Raw genomic sequence first — 14967 nt, 5'->3', positions numbered from 1 at the left:
AAATTTTAAAATTCTAGCATATAGATTTGAGCTCCAATTTGATTGCACTGTGATTAGAAAACTTGGTCTGTATGATACTGAATATTTGAAAATCTTGACACTTCTTTTCTGGCTGATTCCATGGTCAATTTTTGCAAATGTCCCATTGTTATATGGACTCTGTATAGGTCCAGTAAACTTGTTAGTTGCAGTTTTTATATTTTGACCTTTTTTTGTTTATTACTCAATAAAATAGGTATCTCGAACATCTCCCACTCTGATGATGAGTTTAATTTCTCTATGTGGTCTATCAATTTTGCTTTACATATATATAAGATGTTTTAGAATTGTTTCATCTTCCAGATGAATCAAACATTTATTAGCATATAATGGCCCCCTTTATCTATATAATGCTTTTCTATATTGGTCTATTTTTCCTGATAATAGAAAGCATACTTTTGGTTAATATTTGCTTCATATATCTTTTACTTCCATATATCTTTTACTCCTTTGTCCTATGTTTAAATATATCCCTTGTGAATAGCACACAGCTGGATTTTAAAAAATATCTAGTGTGACAATCTCGATATGGTGAGTTTAGTCCTTTTTCATTCATTGTGATGACTGATATTTCTGTATTCCTTTCTATGATTTGTTACTTCTTACATATTATTTATTCCATTTTTCCTATGCTCATTTTCCTCTTCTTGACTATAAAAACTTTAAATTTTTGTATGCTTTCTTATTCCATTTTTTCTTCTACTTGTTTGGAAGTTATGCTTTACTCTATTTCTATTTTTTTTTAATGGTTTCCCTTGAAATTTTACCATGCAAACCTACAAAACTCAAACTTCAGACTCTTAATCCTCCTACCAAACCACACAACCATTTCTTCTCCCAACTTTCCTCCTATTGTCTTTTGGTATTGTGATTCTGTGCTTTTAAACACTTTTATTTCCATAAGCTGGACATGGAATTAGATGTTAATTTTTTATAGACAATTTTTGTTAACATTTACCTATTTGTTAATATTTTACTTTTTTGCAGGATCATTTTCCTTCTTCCCAGATCTCATCCTGTAAAAGTTTCTTTGGCTTGGGTCTGTTGGGAGTAAATTCCATTTCTATTTCTCTGAAATGTTTTTATTTCACTTTCACAAGTGGAGATATTTTTGCTGGGTAGACAATCCTAGGATGACCGTTATTTGCTCTTGGCACTTAGAAGATATTATTCCACCGTGTCTTGGCTTTGGTTTTTGCTGTGGAGAAATCCCTGCCAGTCTGTCTTTCCTCCATAGGTGATGCATTTTCTTTCTTTCTTTCTTTTTTTTTTTTCCATGCTTTAAAATCTTCCATTTGGTTTTTGGTGTTTAGCATGTCATTTCCAATATGCCTACGTTTGAATCTATTTTCTTTGTCCTGTCTGAGGACCGTCATGTTTGCTGTATCTTCGCACTCATCATGCATCAGTTCTAAAAAATAATCTTTTAATTTGGCCTCTCCTCTATTTTCTCTATTCCTTCTTCCTCTCTGATTTGATATTGGGACTTCTCACTTTATTTTCTAGATCCCTTAACCTCTCCTTCACATTTTACATCTTACTTCTCTGTGCTGCATTCTGGGAATTTTCTACTGACTTATCTTCAAATTCTCTAATATTCTCTTCAACTGTGTTTAATATGCTATTTACCCCACCCTCTGAGCTTTTTTTTTTAATAGCGAAAACTATATTTTTCATGCCTAAAAGTTCTATTTCTTTTTCAAATTTGCCTTGTCCTATATGCTATCCCATTCTGCTTATTTATTTTTATGATTCCATTTTTTTCTTCAAACATTTTCTATATAGTTATTTTCTATCCTGATTCTGGTAATTCTAATATTTCAAGTCTGTATGGGTCCTAATCTATTTTATTTATGCTGATTATCATTCACTATGATTTGTTTTCTTGTGTGAATGATCTTTGTGAGCTCATATCTGACTGATATTAATTTGTGGAAAACCTGAGAATTTAAATTAAGGATGCTTGCCTCTGGAGTGGATCTGTGTCTGCTTCTGCCAGGATCCAGGGACACTATTAGCCTGGACCAATGTCATTCCCTTTCAGGGCCCCTGGTCTAGACTGGGAATCTTAGAGTCAGCTTCTCTCTCTTGCTGTATTGTGATTTGGAATTGTTCTCAGAGCAATCCTGCCTTTGTATGTGCTGACTCTGTGGTGTGTGTGTGTGTGTGTGTGTGTGTGTCTAAATCCCTATGGAGGTTTCCCTTACTTACGTAATCCCAGAAATGCAAAGAAATTGTGTTTTATGAAGGAGATAACTATTCAGAAGTTGGAGAGCCCTCAAGATAGCTGGTCTCCTCACTGTGGGACGTAGAGGTTTGGGCCTGTTTTTGCATTAATTAAAGGAAAGGGGAGTATGAAAATCCAGGGAAATATGGAAACATTTCATTGCCATTGAAGCAACCGTAAATAAATGACGTTATTTTCTGTGGCACATCCTTCCCTACATCTCATCCTGTAACTGTTCTCTGGCTCTCTCCTAAAGCCTGTCCATCACTCTTTATTCCATGTAGCATCCCAGGAACATTCTCGCCAACTCTACCCAGCTCTGGTAACAGTCTCCAGAGGCGCGGTTTGCAGACTGCAGGGTGTCTAATGCCACAGGCTATAATGCTGTAATGGTCACAGGTCCAAGAGAAGGGCTTGTGACCCAAGCTGGCCCAATCCAAGTCTTCTTCTGGAATTTTCCATATCGGAGGCAAAGAAGTCTGTCTTCTTGGGTTGAAAATGGAATGCACGTAAGCCTGAGGCTTTGAGAGAGTCAGTCTTTAGCCTTGATTGACACGTGGGTCTATTTCTGAGCTGAGCCTAAAGAAGGTCCTTCCAAAGTGATTATGAAGAAGGAGGGTCAGTTCCTGGCCGTGTCACCCAGGGTGCTCCAGGAGACTCTGTCACTGCGGCAGAACTGGGACTGAAGCCTTCTGCCCCTCTGCCACCTTCGAGGCAGCAAAAGAGACGTGGCTTCTAGCAATTACCGTGACCTCCCTGATACAAGTGACAATTAGGCCAGTGGAGAAAATAAGATTCAGAACCATGTGCAGTGGCTCCCCCTTTCTTGAGAATGAGCTCGCCTCTACTGCAACCTCAAAAACACAAACTTGCCGGTAAATACGACCCCCTGGTGCCTTTGAGTGAGAACATCTGCAGCATCAAAGTGAAACGATAACTCCTTCGGAAGCACCGAAACATTTACCGGAGATAGAACTATGCTGGTTTCAAGCGCTGTTAGAAGGGAAATGGGTCTGGCTGTTACCAGACATCGAATTGGAAAATACCCAGAACTTTCTGATTTTTGAAAAAGGCAAAATCAATTGGCAAGTGTTTGATGTCTCAAAAATAATTTCTAAAAGCCTATTACTGAAAGACTCTTGATTATGCAAGATGCACAAAAAGGAGAAGAACAGAGCTCCGGATCATTCCAGTGACATTCCAAACCCGGAAGGATGGATGACGGAGAATGCTCAACTGAGTCAGCATTTTTCTCTCTCGGCGCAGAATCAGGTAGGATCAGGATGGAGGGAGAACGTTAATAAAAGCTGGTCCAATGTGGAATTAATTCAATTATGCAGTCAGTGGAGAAACACATAGCTCCCCTGAAATTAACTTCTTTAAAACTCCTGAGGTCTATCAGTTTAAATGCAACTAAGATAATTGTCAGTCTTTAAAATCCTACCATAAAAGACATGTGTATTTTCATATTTGACAAGAGTTAGGTTAATTTGCCATTCACTCCTCCCATCCTCTGAGTGTACTTGCAGATCAGATTTTTTCAAAGTAAAAAATTTGTCCAGCATTAGACTCAAGAAAATATTACACAGTAAAGGCTAGCATGGCATTCTTTTTTTTTTTTTTTTTTTTTTTTTTTTTGAGACAGAGTCTCACTCTGTTGCCCAGGCTAGAGTGAGTGCCGTGGCGTCAGCCTAGCTCACAGCAACCTCAAACTCCTGAGCTCAAGCGATCCTCCTGTCTCAGCCTCCCGAGTAGCTGGGACTACAGGCATGCGCCACCATGCCCGGCTAATTTTTTCTATATATATTTTTAGCTGTCCATATAATTTCTTTCTATTTTTAGTAGAGGTGGGGTCTCGCTCTTGCTCAGGCTGGTCTCGAACTCCTGAGCTCAAACGATCCGCCCACCTCAGCCTCCCAGAGTGCTAGGATTACAGGCGTGAGCCACCGCGCCCGGCCTAGCATGGCATTCTTATCATGGGTTAGGCAGTGTTCTAAATTTCTTGCATGTATTAATGCATTTAATTATCATAACCCTCTGAGTTATATACAGTTCTCTGTTTCTTTTATTTGGATAAAGAAACTGATGCATGAATGGGTTAAGAAAGTTGCCTGAGGTCACTCGTTAGTTAAATGATGGGTCTTGGATTTGAACTTGGGCAGTCTGGCTTCAGAGCCCATGCCCTCACCACTATACTGTACTTCCTTTTCCTTGTTAAAAGGCCATATGATGTATGAAAATGCATTGGGAGTCAGAAAGACCTGTGTTCAAATTCCGGCTGTACCATTTACTAGCAGGAAGATCTCAGAAATCTTGCTCACTCTAACTTCAAAGCCTCAGTTTCTTATGCATAAATACCATAGTGCTAATGCCACAGAGCGGTCATAAAATTAAAGGAGATAAATGCATGTAAAAGAGCCTAGTGTGCGACAAGTGCCTGGTGCACAGTAGGACTTTGATAAGGTTTGGCGGAGAGGGGTCCATTCAGCTAGCAGAGGGCTTAGGAATTTATGTTTAGTTCACAGTGTCTACCCGTTTATATCACAGTCAGAAGTATAGGAGCTCTACAGGGTCATGAAATTGGGCAGACTGATTCCTACCACTTTATTTTTCTTTTTGGAAATGGCTTTAGCTATTCTAGTTTCTTTGCTTTTCCAGACAAATTTTAGAACGATCTTGTCTGTATTTATAAAAAAAAAATCTGGATGGGCCGGGCGCGGTGGCTCACGCCTGTAATCCTAGCACTCTGGGAGGCCGAGGTGGGCGGATCGTTTGAGCTCAGGAGTTCGAGACCAGCCTGGGCAAGAGCGAGACCCTATCTCCACTAAAAGTAGAAAGAAATTATATGGACAGCTAAAAATATATATAGAAAAAATTAGCCGGGCATGGTGGTGCATGCCTGTAGTCCCAGCTACTCGGAAGGCTGAGACAGGAGGATCGCTTGAGCCCAGGAGTTTGAGGTTGCTGTGAGCTAGGCTGATGCCACGGCACTCACTCTAGCCTGGGCAACAGAGTGAGACTCTGTCTCAAAAAAAAAAAAAAAAAAATCTGGATGGAATTTTAATAAGAATTTCAATACATCTGTATATTAGTTTGGGGAGAACTGACATCTTTATTATGTTGAGTCATCTAATCCATGAGCAATAGATCTCTCTATTTATTGAGATCTTTTATTTCTTGCATCAGAAGTTTATGGTTTTCAGCACACAAGTCTTGTACATATTTTATGAGATTTACATCTGGGGATTTTTTCAGTGATTGTAAATGGTATGACATTTTAAAATTTCAGTGCCATGTGTTCATTGAGAGTACACAGAAATACTACAGATTTTTGTATGTTGATCTTGTATCCTTCTACCTTGCTGAACTCACTTATTAGTTCCAGAAGATTTATGTAGATGCCTTGGAATTTTCTACAGAAACCATCATATCCTCTGCAAATAGGATACTTTTTTATCTTCCTTTCCAATCTGTACGCCTTTTATTTCCTCTTCTTGCCTTCAGCACTATGTTGAATAGAGTGGGGAGAAAGGACATCTTTGCCCCATTTCTGATCTTGGGGGAAAATATTCAGACTTTCCCTGTTAGGTATAATATTTGCTGTAGGTTTTTTGTAGATATTCTTTAACAGTTGAGGAAGTTTCCTTTTGTTCCTTATTTTCTGAGCACATTACTCATGAATGGGTGTTGAATTTTGTCAGATGCTTTTTCTGCACTGATGGATGTGCTTGTGTGATTTTTCTTCTTTCAGGCTGTTAATATGGTGGCTTCACTGGATGATTGATTTTAGAATATTGAACCAGCCTTGAGTTCTTGGACTAAACCCCACTGGTTGGTTGTGCTGTATAGTTCTTTTTACATATCGTTGAATACAGTTTGCTAATGTTTTATTAAGGACTTTTATGTCTATATTGATGAAAGACATTAGTCTGTAGTTTTTGTTTGTTCATTTCATGCTATCATTGCCTGGTTATTGTTATTAGGGTAATATTAATACTCGTTTCTTGAAATGAATTGGGACATGGTCTTTTCTATTTTCTGGAAGAGATTGTGTAGAATTAGTGTTAATTCTTCTTTAAGTATTTGTGAAATTCTTGAGTGAAACCATCTGGGCCAGAGATTTTTGGTGTTTTTTTTTTTTTTAATTATGAATTAAGTGTTATTAGTAGTTATGGGTTATTCCATGGTATATTTCATATTGAGTGAGTACCATTGAATACCCCGTATGAGTTTGTCAATAGAGACTCTGAGTTATGATGGGTTAATTTGTATTTAGCTTTTGGCTCCTTATTTTTAAAATGTCAGGTTACTGACTCATGCTTAGTCACTCATTCAAGGCCTGGTTAGGTTAATGAGACACAATGTGGGTAGACAGTGACATCACCACCTCCTTCAAAAGAGACAGAGGAGAGGGAGAGGGGAAGAGAAGGAGTCTGATAGAATTTTGTTCTATAAGACTGAATAAGACCCATCAAAAAAAAAAGAATAACAATCAGACAAATAGATTCCAGTGAGCTCTCAGATGGCGTGGCTGCCATAAAACAGTCAAGACATCGTGCTGATGATTTGTAAACACTTCCTGTCGACACAGAGAGGGAAGGCCAAAGAGGTTCACACTATGGGAAGAACAACAAAACACTTCCAAAAACGTTTCATGGAACACCAATTCCGTGGAATGATCTGAGAAAGAAAAAAAAAAAAAAAAAAAAAGAGGCTCCATGGTTGGTGAAAAACTCTAGATTAAACAAATGTTTCTTTACTGCAGGCCTTTTCAGAGCCTTTAAAATTTTAAAGTGCATTATGAACTACTAAGACGGAATATAGTATGCAGGGTTCCCTAATCTACTTGTTCACAGAAATCCTCCCACCTCCACTTTTTTTTTTTTTTTTTTTTGGTCTTAGAGATTTCTCATGACTGGCGCTTCACACACACCTCTCATAAATTCAGAGACAGGAAAAGACTTGTTAAGACAGGACACAGAACTGTATCCCCTGCCGTAAAATGTTTCTCTAGCGTCTCCAAGATGTGCCTCTTGCGTGCTTCTAGGATTACTTGAGAGCTAAATGGATATTTTCTATTCAAATCAAAATTTACAAAACCTAGTAATTTTTTTAAAAATTCCCAAATTTCTCTCCCCAACCCTCTACACTACCCAAATGAATCAATAAACTAGCTCATGAGAGGAAATTGCACCTATTTTATATACTTTTTAAAAATCAACGCTCAGTTATAATCAGATTACAAAACGAATCACACTGCCACCTCTTCCGGCTGCCGGGCTGTCCCCTCCCAAGTTCTCAGTGGCTCCCTTGCTGCTGCCCGCGCGCAGCTGGGCCTCCAGCGCCACCGGATCAAAGCAGCTGTTGGGAAGCGCTCTGGTGTCTCTCCTGGGGGCCCAGGGAATCTTCTGGAACTCCTCCAAGGCTGGGTCTTTCCCTGGGGAGAGCTGCTGCAGCCTCTGCTCCTTCTTCTTAATGGCTTCCTTGATGCCCTCGATGTGGCACTTTTCCTCCTTCTCGGCTTTCAGCTTCAGGATGTGATGGTTCTTCTCCCGCAGGACGTGGAGCTCCCGCAGGTGCTGCGCCCTGTCCCTGGCGGTCTTGTGCGCGCGACTCCTGGCCTGCCGGATCTTCTGATCCGCTACCTCCAGCAGAATCCTCTTGTGCGCCTTGCTCTGCTCCTCGGACTCCCCCGCGCGCCACCTGACCTGCTGGAGCTGCTCTTCCTGCTTCTGGGCCTTGTCCCTTAGCTCTCGGTGCCGCTCCTTGATCAGGCCCTGGTGGAGCTCTTGGAACCGCTGGTACCTCTGCTCCAGCGACAGCTTCCTGAGGAGCTCCTCGGCCTTGGCCTGGCAGTCCATGAGGACCTTGCGCGCCTGGTAGTTGACGATGGAGCTCAGGTTGGTCTCCTGGACCTTCTTCTGGCACTCCATGGCGTGCAGGTGCCTCTTGTGACAGGCCTCCTCCAGCTTCTTCTGCAGCCGCAGGCTGTGCTGCTCCCGCAGGCTCTGCAGCGTCCTCTCCTGCTCCCGCAGCCGCCTTCTCTGGCTCTGCTTGCGGTGCTCAGCCCGGGCGCGCGCCCTCTCCAGCCTCTCCTGGCGCTGACTCTCCTGGTCCTCCGGCTGCGCCCTCTCCAGCCTCTCCTGGCGCTGACTCTCCTGGTCCTCCGGCTGCGCCCTCCACCAGCTCTCCTCCCGGACCGCGTCGTTCGCCCGGCTGTCCCTCCGCCGGCCGCGCTTCTCGCGGCCCAGGCGGGTCTCTCGCTGGTCCTTCTCCCGCAGCCACTGCTCCTGGCTCCGCAGCAGCAGCAGCCTGCGCTCCCGCTCCAGGGTCACCTGGACCTGCCGGTCCGAGCGCTTCAGCTCCTCCCAGGCCTCGGCCGCCTGCTGCTGCAGCTCCCGCATCCTCTGGGCCTTTTCGAGGCGGGCCAGCACCAGGGCCACGATCTTCTCGTCCCTGGAGGACATCACCGCCTCTTCCAGCCTGCTCTTGAGGACCTGGGAGTGCTGACTCTGCATCTCTTTGCTGGAGACCGAGGGCTGCGAGCGAGGACTGGCTGGCGACTCGGCCAGGTCGCTGCTGTCTCTCCGCCGGGCGCACACGCAGGCGGACCGCGTCCTGAACTTTTGGGAGAGCGCGGAAGACTTCTCCGTGGGAACCGAGGAAGAGGACCAGCGACCCAGATGTCTGCAGACCGGCGCTGCCCACCGGCCCGCGCTCTGTGCCTTTTCTAGCCCGCCAGCTGCGCTCCAGGCGGGGCAGGCCCCCCGGTGGCAAGGCGGGGGCGAGTCTCCCTGGGCCAGCGGGCAGCGGGCGCAGGGCTGAGGCTGTCGGGGCTGAGGCGGGCACTGCTGCTGCCAGGCCCTGCTGGGCTCGGTCCGGGCCTCCCCCCAGGCGTCCTTCGGGCACCTGGGGCGCATAGGCGGGTACTTTCCCGCGCCGTCCTGGGCCCTCCCGGCCACGTCGCTCAGGCTGCAGCTCCCCCGCGGCGAGGCTGGGCACCCGCACCCGCGAGGCCGCGAGGGGGGCGGACAGCGCGGGTGCGGCCGGGGCGCCCCATCCTCGCTCCCGGCGCCGGGGGTCCCTGACCAGCAGCCCAGGGTGGGCTCGGTCCCGGGCCCCGGCCCGCCCAGCCGCGGCGGGGACTCGCCATCTGCGCCGGGCGGCGGGGACTCGCCATCTGCGCCGGGCGGCGGGGACCCCCAGAGGTCCCGGCGGGGCAGCGCGGTGCAGTGGCTCAAGGCCCCCATGCTCCTTGCGGGCCGCCCAGCGTCTGCGCCAGGGTCCCTGGGCCTCCAGGGCGCTGCGGAAGGACAGCCGCCCCGCCCGTCGCCTCCCTCGGATCCCGGTCCAGGTCGCCTGTGACGCTCCCGCCACTTCACAATGCCTCCTGCGCCGCCGGGTCCCCCCAGCCCTCGGCCCGCGCCCGCAGCCGCCCACCCCGGCCCTGCTGACACTCCAGGGCTGCGAGACGGGCCCGAGTGGGAGGAGCGCGGGGCTGGCGGGGGCAGGGGGGGCTGCCGTAGGAAATCACGGGTGACATTCAGAGCAGACGGTGCGTAGTGAGCTCTCCCTGTGTTTCAGGCAGAAATCGGAACTTCATGTGTCCACCTTAAAGTAGCGGGATTTTAAGAGAGCTCAGGAGATGGCCTCACTCTGAGAATGGAGTGGGGGCAGGGTCGAGATGTAGTGGGGGGGCGGGGGGCGGGGGGCGGGGGGGGCTCGGGTCACCCTCAGCCGCCGAGTCACCGTCCTGCATCTGCGCCCCGGCAAGGTGCCCAGGGAAGCGGCAGCGCAAGCAGTTAACGCACCATACCACCCTTTTGCCCTTTCCGTTAGCAAGCCCAAAGCTGCGCCTCAGTGTTTGCTTTTTGAACTTTAGAGCAAGAAATAGACGATTCTGTCTTTCCCTAATGTGACAATCACTGCTTCTGTCGTGGTGTGAGCGTTGTGTGCACGTTTCTGAAACCATCAGTGAAGGCTACGTTGGAATCTCATTGTTTTTTTGTCCTTTTCTCCCAATTTTGTGGGGTTCTTTTTCCCTGTCCAGGCACCCTGGGCTGATGGAAAAAGCATGGGATTTGGTTGGGCAAAGGAGTTGGAATCTCCTCTGCCACCTCCTACCCTCCTGACCTGGGGCAGGTTCCTCGACTTTCCTGACTCCCCGGTTCTGGAAAGGTGGGATGGCCGGGCCGGGCCTGGTCGAGTCAGCACTGCGGGACCTGTGTGAGGGTCAGATGAAGCTCTGTGTGGAGACCCCAGCACCAGAATGCGCCCAATCAATATTATTTTGTTGCCCTCCTAGGCTTCAGTGAAAATTTAAGACTCAGAGGAATATGCGGATTTACAAAAAATTTTACAGTGTCCTAGCTTAAGAAAAGAAGGATGAAATTAATGTAATCCTGAAGTTTAGGTAAAGGGGAGATTGCTAGAAAGGGGTGACCCCAGACTGTGACGTGTCTACAGGGCACTGTGGATCTGGGCGGTGTCATTTCCCTTCTCTGGGGTTGCTGTGCTCTGAATGTCCCCAAATTGATACGTTGAAACCTCATCACCCATGTAGTAGTAGTAGGAGGTGGGACTTTTGGGAGGTGATTAGGTCATGAGGGTGGGGCCCTAATAAATGGGATTAGTGCCCTTATAAGGGATCCCAGAGAAGTCCCTTGTCCCTCCTGCCACAGTGAGATGACTGTCTATGCACCAGGAAGAGGACCATCACCAGACAGTGAAGCTGCTGGTGCCTTGATCTAGGACTTCTCAGCCTGCAGAACGGAGAAATGAGTTTCTTTTGTTTATAAGCCACCCGGTCTATGGTATTTTGTTAATAATATCCAGAATAGGCTGAGACAGGGGTGCAATGCAGAAACAGTTCTAGGCAGCATCCTCCAAATGTGACCACTCCTTATAGAAGACAATTGAGTAGTTGCCCACACCAATCCTCTCCCTTCACATCCCCTTGGAGCCTCACGGCAACTCCAGCTGGGCAGGGGCGGTAGAATTGATAACATTTTCCTTAGGACAAATCTGAGACGTCCTCAGGCCGTATTAACTGATTTCCCCAGGGTCCCTTGGTCAATGGCAGGCATTTTGACTTCAGATTCACTTCTGTTTCCATGATACTATGCTGCCTCTCAGGAAATGCACTTTGAATTGAGCCTTGCTTTTAAGAAAATTACGATCAAATGTACGTCGGAGGGTCATGGACGCCATGTCCTTGGAGTCCCGTGGTAGCCACCTTGGTGACGGTGACGGAGCCACCCTGAGGAGTTGCTGTGCCCGGACAGATGTCACCAGCAGGGATTATACATCTGTAGCTGAGGATAAGCTGTTTCTACCCTAGATTCTACTGGCACCACTCATATTAAAAAAAATATGTTATGTGATTATAATCCTTACTAGGTGGTAAAATGTTTTTAAAAAAATTAAACCAAATTTGAAAAGGAATCGTTTAACTTTTTAAAGTTAGGAAATGTTTAGGCATGAATCAAGTCGTGCTGACAGCTGAGTGTCATAGTTCTCTGCTGAAGCTCTGTAAACATCTTGCGTGGATGAGCGTGGCTCCGGTCCATACCCAGGCGACCTCGTGTCACAGAGAAGCGGTGTTATGGGAGTGAAAGCACAGCCACCTGAGAGGCAGGGGACCTGCCAGCAGTCAGCTCTGCCACCGGCCGAGTCACCTCACCCAGTCATTTCTCTCCTGAGTCTGTTCCCTCCCTCCTGCAGGAGATGATCTGCAAAGACTCTTTCAGCCCAAATTGCAACTGAAGAAAGAGTTCAATCTAGCAGATGCTTCAGCCTTCATCTCGTGAAGCAAAAAACGAGTTAATCCGTGAAAAATGCTTAGAGCAGTGTCTGGCATGCGGTAGCTGCCTTATAAATATTAGCCGCTAGAATCATCATTATCATTACGCCAAAAGCACTGAAGCCATCACAGCGCAGAGCGGAATTTAAAGGCTCGGTTTGGGACTGAGCCAGCGTTGGAACCCAAGGGCTCCGATTTCCAGGTCAGGGCCCTTCGGTCTCTCACTTCCTCGGAAGGGAATTGTGCACGGCTCGCTCCCCTCTGTTCCCGATGACGCGGTGCTAACCGTAGGGTGCCATAATCTGGGCCAGGATGAGAAAGATAATGTTGCCAGGAGAAACAGATCCAGGTAGCAGATGTGGTGAGTGGTTAAACAGAGTTCCCAGGGGAGGGAGGAGTGTGTTCGGCGTTGTTATAAGGAAAGGATTCGCACAGGATGACGCTGGAGCCAGACGTGGGAGGACAATTAGGGTTTCGCCAGTCGGGGCTGAGCAGGAAGACACTCCTGGCCGAGGAGGCTGCACGGGCCACGGTGTGGAGCCTCAAATGCCTGGCATGTTGGGTCCTGTGTGGTTTGTGTGGTGGGGACCTGGGGAGTGCGGCCAGGTGACGGCGCCAGGAGGATGGGCCGGGCCCAGATGCTACCCAGGGGTCCTCGATGCCAAGCCCAGGAGCGCAGGCTCCCTCCCAGTGGGCAGCAGGGTCCCAGCTGTGTCCAGAAGCGCTCTAGGATTCCTTGGGTTCCAGAGCAGCTTAGATTGTATCTGTTTTATATCCTGGGGCTCCTTATAATGCCTCACCGAAAAATTCTACGGTTCTTCTGCTTCAACCCCTTTGTATAAGGATCGAAATCCACTGTGTAGACAAAGGTGGAGAGTTAATGAAAGTCTCGAAGCCAGAAAAGTGACCCAATTAAATTTACGTTTTAAAAAGCTCATCCCGGCAGCAGTGAGGATGCTAAGTCAAGAGGCTGGTTCAGTAGTCCAGGTGGGCAAGAAGGAGGCGTAAACCAGGACAATGGCACGGCGGCAGGGAGAGGGCGGAGTCAGGGGACAGTTCAGAGGTCAAGGGTCCATGACCTGAAGATGGACTTGATATGGAGAAAGGGGGTTTCTAACCTGGGTGCCGAGTGGCAGTGGTGACCTAGTCCGGTCTAGGTGGCCTTGGAGACAGGGATCTTGGAAATCAGGTGACAGAAGCTGCAGTAACAAGCGGACCCTGTACAGAGCAGCAAACAGAACACCTGGAACAAACCAACACAATTCGAACGAGAAACTCTTTCCTTTGAGGGCCCGAGAGCACAGCGTGAGCAGAGGGGAGATGACTCCTCACCGGCTTCTTCAGCGTCTCGTCAGGGCCCCGGAGGACCACAAGCTGGAAGCCAGAGCCCGCTCTTCCTGGGGCGGATGAAAGAGATGTTTTGCAAATGCTCCGCTGCCAAAGCCTTCCCTTGATACCAAGAACAATCAGCCTCCTTTTTATTTGGCAGAGAAATCCTCAGCGTATTTCACGGGATGCCTGAGAATGTGGGCCTCCTGCCAAATGAAGACCTGGGCCTCTTTTCTTCATTTGCTGGAGACTTGAAAAATATGGCGAAACGTGCTCTGACCCCACAATTCAGATTCATGTATGGGAGAGAAATGTGCTCTGCGCCCCTCCTCGGAACAGACCGTTAGTTGTTGTAGTAACTGCACATTCGGCCTCTTAGCAGAGCTCCTGATTCTCGGGTGGGTCAAAGGGGAGGGATAAGCCGGAGTGGCCCCGTCCAACACGGCAGCCGGTGCCCACACACGGGACGAGCCCTGGGGTGTGAGTCGTTTGAACTGACACGCGCTGGAAGTGTAACATGCACACCGGATTTCAAAGACAGTATGGACGAAATTTAAAATATCTCAATACTTTTTAAATATTGGTTACATATTCAGATGATGGTATTTTCAACTCATTAAACTGGATAAAATGTATTATTGACATCAATTTCATGTTCCTTGTTACTTGTTTTAATGTGGCTACTGGTAAACTTAAAATTGCATATACATGTGTGTGCAGTGTATATCACCACGCATTAATGTTCCTATTGGACAGAGCTGCTCTAAATAGCTGAGGTTCCCCGATACTCAAGTTGTAACCAAAGCTTCTAACATCTAGGTCATTTTCATTTTATTTTTATTTATTTTTATTGCTTCGAAATCACCTTTTGTAAGTAGATAATATTTGGATCAGAAGTGGTTTTTTTTCCCCTAATGGCTGGATGATAGGGTAAATTATAAATATTAATTTTTAAAATTCAGCTGTGCCTTACAGTTTCACAGGACTTCCATTCTTTCATGCCCCACCTCCACTTTTTTCTCACTGCACAGGAAAACAGTTGCCCCGAAGGAACAATATCTGAAAATACAGAACACGGACCCTCTCCACGTGTGCCCATGAGCTATGGACGCATTCAAAACACCAGACCTACAGAACAGTTAAAAAAAAAAAAAAAGGATGCAAAGACCCAGGGCAATAAATGAAAAACTTATGTTAATGCAGTGCTAAGCATGAAAATTGTAGCCTATAAACTTCTTTTTTTAAGAAAGAAATAGTGGGATAAGAGCCTGGAAATAGGAAAGTTAGGTTGCCATGGAAACAATCACTTATCCGCAATGCAAATAGTCCGTGAGTATGAGAGGTTATGTGTGTAAAGAGGATGGCAGATACATACTGCGTGTGTGTTGGAGCATCGCTCTGAGTGCTTTCCGTGTAAACCCCGCCACAGCGATGCCAAACAGGGACCGTGTTTTTCCTGAGGCACAGAGAGAGGCTTGCCCAAGATCGTGAAGCTGGTCGGCGGCAGAGTCAGGACGGGAACCCAGGCCTCCACCCCTAACCTCACGCCGTGTGGCCTTCCCTGCCGGTG

At 47.1% G+C, this 14967-nt stretch overlaps 1 protein-coding gene across 1 annotated transcript; it reads right to left on the bottom strand.

Annotated features, from left to right (window-relative positions):
* Positions 1-7500: 7500 nt before the first annotated feature.
* On the bottom strand, positions 7501-9516 carry CCDC185 (coiled-coil domain containing 185). Its single transcript, XM_069484476.1, has 2 exons — positions 8405-9516; positions 7501-8356 (listed from the first exon to the last, which is right to left on the bottom strand). The coding sequence occupies exons 1-2, from the start codon at positions 9514-9516 to the stop codon at positions 7501-7503; spliced, it is 1968 nt and encodes a 655-aa protein (XP_069340577.1).
* Between the last annotated feature and the right edge of the window lie 5451 nt (positions 9517-14967).

The sequence above is a fragment of the Eulemur rufifrons genome, chromosome 11, assembly GCF_041146395.1.
Source record: "Eulemur rufifrons isolate Redbay chromosome 11, OSU_ERuf_1, whole genome shotgun sequence".
In the NCBI taxonomy this organism is placed as follows: Eukaryota; Metazoa; Chordata; class Mammalia; order Primates; family Lemuridae; genus Eulemur; species Eulemur rufifrons.
The sequence above is the reverse complement of the archived record's forward strand: the minus strand, read 5'-3'. Positions and strand labels throughout refer to the sequence as shown.